Below are 9,298 nucleotides of genomic sequence, written 5' to 3' on the forward strand. Positions count from 1 at the left end.
TGGTAGGAAAGAAAAGAAAGAAAGGGGAACACATATTTAAAATGTCCAGTACACAAAAATGAGACGCCATCCATGTTTCCATGTTCTCTTGTCCAATCCAGGGTTGTGGAAGGCGCAGCACCACTGTCCTGTGCAGCATTCATCAATAATTGACCTCTAACCATGCAAAGATCCAGCCTCTCCTGCACCACCAAGCCACCTGCTTGCATACTGAAAAATTCAAAGCTTTGAAAGAACTGGTGGAGAAGGAATTTTGACTTTTTCCTTCTCTTTTATTATAGTTTGGAAACTAGAGATCAACACCAAAGACTCAACTTTTTAATGTATTTTTAAATTGTTTTAATCTTTGTTTCCTTTGGGTCTTTTTCTTCTCCACAAATCAAAGATAGCCAATTCTAGCATTCTGCTCTGGTTTGTTTCATTTAAAAACTGCTAAATAAGAATGAAAGCTGAATTTACCTGAAGGGTAACAGCCGAGCATACCTACTCCTCGTGTTGCTTCAAAGTAACATCTGGAGTGGCTCCTCTTTTTTTAAAGGCACATGCTACTACTCCGGAAAAATGCACCTCTGCAGTGATTGATCAAAAATTTTGACTGGTCACAATAAAACCTAAAGTTCACATTGGGGTGACAATTTTCATGCTATACTAACCAGTTTCCCTCAACTGGATGAAAGTGCTTTAAAACAGGAAATTGCATGTTTAGCTTAAGAAATACATCAGGAGGTTATCAGATGGTGACTGGTTGTAGTAATACAAATCATGCTGAAACAAAGTAATGATTACAAATTTTATTCTCCATTATCAATGCTTTTATCTGCCACTTTTATTAAGAAGAGAATGATATTGTGTTTCACAGACAAAAAAATAAAGTCCTCCTAGATTTTACATGGGTGGTGACTGGTCTATAAAAATAAAATAGCCCTGGTGTCTCAAATCCCTTTAACTGGTTAATATATAACTCTTTGCAAGATGCTTAAAAACAAGCAAAATAAAGTTAACACAACATCTTCTACTCAGCTTTTTGGCTTGCAGGCAAACGGCAAGAGTTCAAGAACATGCAGAATTATTCTTTATAATTTCTGACCTTACCAGTTTTTCAAGGATTCTCGCTTCATCTTATTTTAGAACAAACAGTGTGAAATCATTTAGAGATTTGAGATAACTAGATGCATATACAAGAACCAAACCATACCAGTATCTAAAAGACTTCAAATGAACCTGTAGCTAGCCACGCCTGTGTAATCAGGGCGGCCACAGTTTAGCAACTGCTATCGCTCCCACAGCAGATTGCCCCAAGCAGCCAGCAAACCAGGCCAATTGGTTGACAGTAATGAGAAAGCCTTACACAAATACTTTTATTCTGTGAATTGCTGGAAAACAAGAAAAAAGAAAGCAAGATCAGTTAAATATCTATTTAAAATCTGTGTTTTTAAATTCTTATTAAACTAATCATTGTTGCACTCTTAGAAAAGAAGAAGTTAATGGAAATCACTGGTTATCAATCTGATACTCTGCTTCCCTCTAGTGGCCTTGTCTGTCACAGTTCACAGTCATCCAGGTCATCGTAGTCAAAGGAGCTTGCAAAGAAAAGCGTCTGGACTTCTTTAAGTTGCTTGAAGACGTTTCACCTCTCATCCGAGAAGCTTCTTCAGTTCTAAGGTCAAATGGTGGAGAGTCCCAGATTTAAACCCAGTGGGAGTTTCCCCCCAAAGAGGGACAAAGGACCCCCTGATGATCCTCTACCTAATCACATGAGTTAAGGCGTCTGGGAAGGGATCTCAAAACTGGATTATAGATGGCAGAGAGTTGGTGTCGTAAACCCCCGCCTCTGTTCAAAGATGGTCGCTCACAGTGGACATAGATGGCTTCTTTCACTCCTCTTTCAAACCATCTGTCCTCTCTGTCCAAAATGTGAACATTGGCATCCTCGAAAGAGTGTCCTTTATCCTTAAGATGCAGATGGACTGCTGAGTCTTGTCCTGTGGAGGTGGCTCTTCTGTGTTGTGCCATGCGCTTGTGAAGTGGCTGTTTGGTCTCTCCAATGTAGAGGTCTGAGCATTCCTCGCTGCACTGTACAGCATACACCACATTGTTAAGTTTGTGTTTTGGTCTTTCGGGTGTAAATATTTTGTACTTGTATACAGGATTTGTATGTGTAAAAAGTATTTGTGTGTAGACTTAGCCAAAAAATACAAGATTGTAGTGAATGTAACAAAAAAATTATTCAGAATACAAAATGATTTGACTCTTTGAAATTAATTAATTAATTAATTAATTAATTTAATGCTTTTCATACATATTTTAGGGTTAGAGAAACCATGACCAGACCATGATAAACAAAATTTTCTGGTCAATATATCTGTCACGGTCTGGCATGGCACACCGTGGAAGGAGTGGGGAAGGAGGACCCAGGCGCGGTGCTCTATGTATAGACAGTGTTTATTTACAAAGTGAAAAACGACGTAACAATAAATCCCCGTGTTCTCCCAGACTCCCGTGTCGTGTCTCCCCGTGAATAGTCCGTGTTTCTGTGCTCTCCGCTCCCGTGTCAGCACCCCCCGGTGCTCGCTGCTCCCGTGTCTTCCACGCTCCTCCTGCGGGAAACAAAAGACGCAGCCGTCAGGACACACGCAACTGCGGGCATACACACACTAACAGTAACAGGACGACTAACGTGGAGTCTCATGCAATGATCCCGCGTCGGTGGGAGCTCCAAGACTCTCCTAAGTAGCTCCCCCGACGAGCCCTGATCAGCGGCAGGTGTGTGGCTTCGGGTGTGGCCAGTCCTTCCACAGGGCCACACCCCTCAGGCCTGCAGGTGGCTGAGCTCCATCCTCCAAGCATACCCGCAGACAACACACACACACACACACACACACACACATGGAGAAGAGCAGCAGCAACACCAAAATACATATAATAATGATAATAATAATATAATACATAACTGCTCAGGGATCCTGGGTCGCCCAGTCCCAGGACCCTGACAATATCTAGAGGATAAAAGGACTGTGGAACTGGCTACCATCATCACGGTGAAGCATAGTGGTAGTGGTGTCATGCCCTACTGCATGATACTATTACCACTATGTGTATCAGCAGCAGGAACTGGAAGATGAGTTGGTTTTTTTTGTAACGCAGACCAAGTGTCACGATCCAAAGGTATGACTGGAAAATTCCATCAGGAACCTGATATCTGTTGGTTTTCCCCCAGTGTCCTTCGCCTCGCCACCTTTCTAGCTTTGTTCCAGTTGCACCTGTGAATTCCTAGTTTTCCCTTACTGACCCATGCCCTGCTCTAGTAACAGTTTTCGACGAATTAATCTCTGTTTCCAAATCAAAATTTTAAAGCTGCCAAGATTTCTTTTTTAAAAATCTGCTGCAATTTGGTGGGTAAATATTCTGTTACTGTTGCTGCATTCTTTCATATGGATCAGCAGACACTGTCACTACACAAATACTAATAAACTAACCAGTGAATGTCAATATTTGTGGAGACGTTGTCCTTAGGCAGGTTGGCAAAGGGCACCTCTTTGCTCCTCTTTGCTTTAAGCAACAGTTTGCGACAGTGGGAGGAAAGAGCAGGTTATACAACTTATTGCCTAAATGGGTATACATTTTCTAAAATAAAGAGTTATAGTTATTATATCATGCTGTAATACTATTGAAGGGCGTTACCTCCTGGCCTGAGGAAAGACGAGAATAATACAAATATGACTCAGCTGTTTCCAACTTCCTAAAAGGATGAATGTTACAGCCAAACCTAGAGTCCAAAACAGAATTTTGAGTTAACGTTGGGGTCATGAGACACAAAAATGAAGAAGCAAAGAAATAGGCCACTTAGCTTGTTAAATTAAAGAGAAAAAGGCTTCCCACTCTTTACATACCAGTACCGTTTAATAACGGTATTTACATTTTATAAAAGTTGCTAATCTGCCTGTTCTAGGCAAAAATACAAATGTTAGCATAGCACTACACTTTGCATCGTAGTACAGTCTGTTTGACAGTCTGGAAGCTGTTATCTAAAGGTTAATGGAACAAACAAAACAGGATGAATGGCTCCATAATTGTCAGGGTCCTGGGACTGGGCGACCCAGGACCCCTGGGCAGTCATGGACCTGTGTTATTGTTGTGTATTTTGGTGTTGCTTCCCTTCTCTGTGCTTGTGTATATATGTGTGTGTGTGTGGCTGAGCACCTGTTTATAGGCGGCGTCAGGCCTGGAGGGTGTGGTCCTGCAAGGGGACTGGCCACACCCGAAGCCACACACCTGCTGCTGATCAGGCCTCGTCGGGGGAGCTACTTAAGAGAGTCTTGGAGCTCCCACCGACGCGGGATCATTGCATGAGACTCCACGGTAGTCTTCTGTTTAGTCTGAAAGTGTATGCCTGCCATTACGGAGTGGCCTGACAGCTGCCGCTATTGTTTCCCGCAGGAGGAGCGTGGAAGGAGAGCAGCGAGCACCGGGGGGTGCTGACACGGGAGCAGAGAGCACGAGGGAGACACGACACGGGAGTCTGGGGAATACACTGGGGTTTATTGTTACTTTCTACCATCACTGTAAATAAACGCACTGTTTATACACAGAGTACCGCGCCTGGGTCCTCCTTTTCCCCACATCCCCACGGTTTGCCATGCCATACCGTGACAATAATAATGATACTAATAACACCCCTGCAACAGCCCTCCCTTGCCTCTGGTCCTCTTGGATGGCTGCCCCATCTGGTGCCTCCGTCCTTCTTCACAGGATGTCGAAGAAATGTGTTGTCTCAGGTTTTCAGTAGTTTTGGGGGCTGTGGCCTAGATATTTTTTTCTTCCTGTCCCTGATTAGATATTATAATACCATACCATATAAAATTTTATAATGGAAACAACAAATACAAATGAATAAATAAACAGATAAAATGAAACACAAGTGGAGCCTATAGAGAATGTATAGAGCTGATCTTCAAAAAGTAAAATGTGTTTGGCACCAAGCATTCAGATCAGAGTTCTGATTGCAAAAACTGCCAGACAGGACATATATTTAAAAAAGGAAAAATGACATTAGTGAAGCAGGGCTTAGCATGTGGTCGACCAAACTGTATTTATTCCAAGAAAAAAACGAAACTGGAATAACAAGATGACAAGAGACATGTTGCAACTCGTCGTCTCTCAGAATAAAATAAGAGAGCAGTTTCAGTTGAAGCTGAGCTGCTCATTGCACCACTAAGTAGCACAGCTGTAACATAGCTGCACCTGCTCGAGTTACAAGATACATGCACAGTAAATAAATAGGCTTATATTTAAGAAAAATGAGAAAGAATGTATTATTTACAAAGATTGTATTAACAAGTATTATTTTTCAATAGAAATACATTAATTGGTATTAAAGGAGAGAAACAGAGGTGCATACAGTTAAAAAGGAAGACTGTCACAACAATTAAGAATAGGTCAATACAACGAGAACCAAAATAAATAAAGCTGTTAACTTATTATTTATCTACAGATTATATATTGTACAGTTGTGCTGCCTCATTTGCAAATAAAGTTTTCTTGATTTGGACTGTATATAAATATAGCCTATTTAGACCTTAAAACGATGTTGTTTGGCTCTTGTTAGTCAGATCGACTCTGCCATGCATGGCACTTAAATTCATTATGAAAACTCTTTCTAATACAAGACCTTTATGAATGGTGCCTCACAGAAAAGTGCTGCTTCTGATTTAGCATTGTAGCTATCACAGATTGTTAGACTCAGTGCAAATTTAACAGCTGGTGAAAGTGACAGTCATCGACTGTAGGTTAGAGGTAAGAAGCCCTTCTTTGGTTGCCTAGATGAAGTTAAAACATTTTGGGTCTTTTGAGGTTTCTACGGTGATTTTAATTTTACTTCCTATATTATGGCCATGGACATGGTCCAATCCTGAGGCTCACCGCTCCTGATTGGCCATTTTAAAGCAAAATTAGCTACACTAGGATTGTCAGTCTGTGACTTTGGGTGAGACCCAAAGTAGCTGTTTTTTCTGAAATGGTGCGACTACAACCAGAAAAGTAGTTACAAAGTTACAATAATGCACTGGAATGGGAAATGGAGCATGTTCTCCTTGTTTCCAAGACAATATGTTTTATTCTTGGACTCCTAAGCAGCTTCGGATGGTTCACAGTTCAAAATAATACTTATTTATCTTTGTTTTTAAGCCTCAGTTTGACATTTCAGTTCGTCTTCTGTCTTTTCTTGGCTCCTCTCCCTATAAGCCAACTTTTGTCTGACTGACTGGTTTCCCTCATAAACAGAAGATTTGAATGGTAAGGGGACCTTTTGTGCTCATGGTCAGAACTGCATGTCTCAGATAAAAATATTGACGATATCCACTCTCTATAATGCAATAAAAGTGATTACATGACCTCATCACATGAAACTTCAGATACTACAGGTCATCTAACACAGTAAGAAATGTAACAACCAATTTGCACAGATGAACTGAGTTGAGTTATTGCCATTTAGAAATACATACAGAGAGACTAAAGTCATGCTGAAGACTGTTTAGGCACAGGTGCTTTGTTCAGGGATACTGACAATGACAGTCACTGTATTCACATAAACTCTTTCTCAAAGCCTGCTTTCCTGTCATTGAAATGTGTAGCTTCTTCAGCTGCTCCCCTGCTTCCTCCAGATATTTCAGAAGCTCCACTTCCTGATCTTACTTGATCTGAAGTTCTTGCCCCTCTGGAGTTGTGTGGTTATCTATCAAACCTGTTCCTTGTGGTGTTTACACATCTGGATTCTTGAGCATCACCTCTTTTTCATCATGTTCAAGAATCCTAGAAAAAGTACAGTGTTAACTTGTCATTTTGTGTTCTTTGTGGTCACATAGAACAATGTATACAATTCACAGACAGGAGGATTCACTTGTGTTTGAATTTATCCCACTTTTTAAAGTATTTGCCCCCTATTTGGAATTGGTTTTATGTTGATTCTTCGTAAACGAAAAAAGAAGTTTAGGGTCATGGCACATTGTTGACATGCTTGCCATGTTTTCTCAGATCTCAGTAGAGAAAATTTCATGTTCTTGTAATGACAAAAACACTATTTTAAAATGGAAAAAAAGAGAGACTTGTTTACCTTACTCGGCATCTGTGAATGGTCAGTAGAATACTCAGAAACACGGCGAGTAAGCCTGGAACCAAGACCAATTTCAAAGACCAGGACGGGACTGGAACATATCATGTAACATTATTAAAAACACAGTAGTTTCACATATGGCATATGAAGCATTTCATCATGAAATCTACCTGGAACATGTATGTGTGTCTCTCTGCTCTGGTTGGTGTTCCTCTGTTGGACTCTGCAGGTGATGTTGTTGCTGTGTCTCTTCTCCACAGTCACTCTGCTGCTGACAGTATAAAGGTCATCAGGACCTCTGAGGGTCTCTGTAGGTCCAGCAGAGAGGAGGTTTCCCTCACCGTCCAACCACAGCAGCTCAGGCTCTGGATACCAGCCTGCAGACTCACACTGTAACACCACCCTGCTGCTGGTTTTACTTATTACAGTGACTTTAGGAAAGGAGACAGCACCTAAAAAAAGAAAAGAAAACCAAGACCAGGAGAAATACTTTAAATTCACAGCGCCAACATTGTGGTTATTGGTTGATTATGTTTGTAAAAGGTATCAGTGTGACCAGTAATTTAGAAAAGTGAACAGGAAAAGCAGAAGAAAATGAATCGATGGAACAACTTTGCTAAAATAACCAAAGAGACACATATACACTTAAGTTAATTATACAAGTTAGTTATTATGAAAGCAAATTACTATGATAGTGTTGCATTTTGAAGAAAATATTATTGCATTTTGACACGGTACACCGTGTCAAATAGTACCAAATACCGATAGTTTGCTAATCTGTGGAAAGGTTAACACATAAAGTCAAAAAGCATTCACGCCTACAGACAATTTTGAACTGCCAGTTAACCTGACCCCACTAACTGCATGTCTGTAGACTGTGGGAGGAGGTGGGGGTACTGGGAGAGAACCCACACAGTTGTGGGAAAAACATGTAAACGCCACACTGAAAACACCAGTGAAGCCCATCAGAGCTAATACCCAAAACACTACTGTGAGGTATCACTGCAACAGCATGCTGAACATAAATGTATTCATTTGTTGACTTATTAAGGGGGCAATAAATAAGTTAACCTCTTAAGCCGCACAGAAAGCACAGAAAAAAAAGTCTTATTTTAATTTTTGCTTTTTTGACAAAAGTTATGGTTTGGGTTTGAGATCTGGTTGAGGTCATCAGTGGAGAATTAGATCTCTCAAAGTCAATGACATACCCTGAGTCATGCATACATATTAACAAGAGGATCCCAAGCTTTCTTCCCTCAAGGTAGAAAAATCCTTCTACTCCATGCAGGGATCCAGTCCCATGACACTAAAGGATAACTTGATCTGAAGTAGTTGTAATGAGTAGATGTAATGTTTCCATGAGAACAAGAAGCCAGTGTCTCCATTCTTTTCTTTCAGTTACATGAGATTTTTAAACTCAAATTGAGCACTCAAAGTACTTTAAAACACATTAATGCATAAAGAAAGGACATAAAAAATAATATAACGTACATTTACTTACCAACAATGAGTTTAATGAAGGCCTCTTGTCCCACTTGTGGCACAAGGCATCTGTATATTCCCTCATCAGAGATGGTCACGTTTGAGATTTTCAGTGAAATGTCTCCATGTTCCAGTTTTTCCTTAACCACTGATGTCCTTCCTCTGTACGACGGCTGTTTGTTCACCACGTGTTCTTTTTCGTCTGCCCACTCGTAAACAAACCCGGGCGTTAGGTCAGGTCTCGCCCACTCCAGCCTCATCCCATTAGCATTCATTTCTGGTTTAATGTGGCACGGCAAAACAACCTCTTCCCCAACTGTGGCCACGACTGCTCGCAATGGAACGACAATGAGAGGCTGCCCTGAGGAGGAAATGGAAACAGCGGAGTAAAGTGAGCATTCCTGACAGTGTAAGTCACAGTTAATGTCAAACCTCTTACAGTTTACAAACAAGTTGACATTTATATAAAATTAGACCAAACTGGAAATACTACTTCTACTACTACTACTACTACTACTACTACTAATAATAATAATAATAATAATAATAATCTAACCTATTGTGGGGGTTTTTTTCACCTCTTAAACTTGTACTTTCTTACATGACCCAAATATTTCCCACGTGTGGGACTAATAAAGGTTTATCTTATCTTAACTTACCAAGCACTTAACCTTGGTGACGTTGAGCTCAGAGAAGAAAATGAAAAAA

The 9,298-nt window shown here is 40.6% G+C and overlaps 1 protein-coding gene across 1 annotated transcript; it reads right to left on the reverse strand.

Annotated features, from left to right (window-relative positions):
• Positions 1-5,075: 5,075 nt before the first annotated feature.
• LOC102304465 (butyrophilin subfamily 2 member A2) lies at positions 5,076-9,054 on the reverse strand (the record flags this gene model as incomplete). Its single annotated transcript, XM_005950202.2, has 4 exons — positions 5,076-6,807; positions 7,109-7,199; positions 7,279-7,560; positions 8,610-9,054. Coding segments are annotated over 4 exons (870 nt in total), but the record flags the coding sequence as incomplete, so codon positions are not given.
• Positions 9,055-9,298: the final 244 nt, after the last annotated feature.

This window comes from Haplochromis burtoni, unplaced genomic scaffold (genome assembly GCF_018398535.1).
Source record: "Haplochromis burtoni strain Fernald_Lab_line unplaced genomic scaffold, NCSU_Asbu1 Contig_720, whole genome shotgun sequence".
NCBI classification, from domain to species: Eukaryota; Metazoa; Chordata; class Actinopteri; order Cichliformes; family Cichlidae; genus Haplochromis; species Haplochromis burtoni.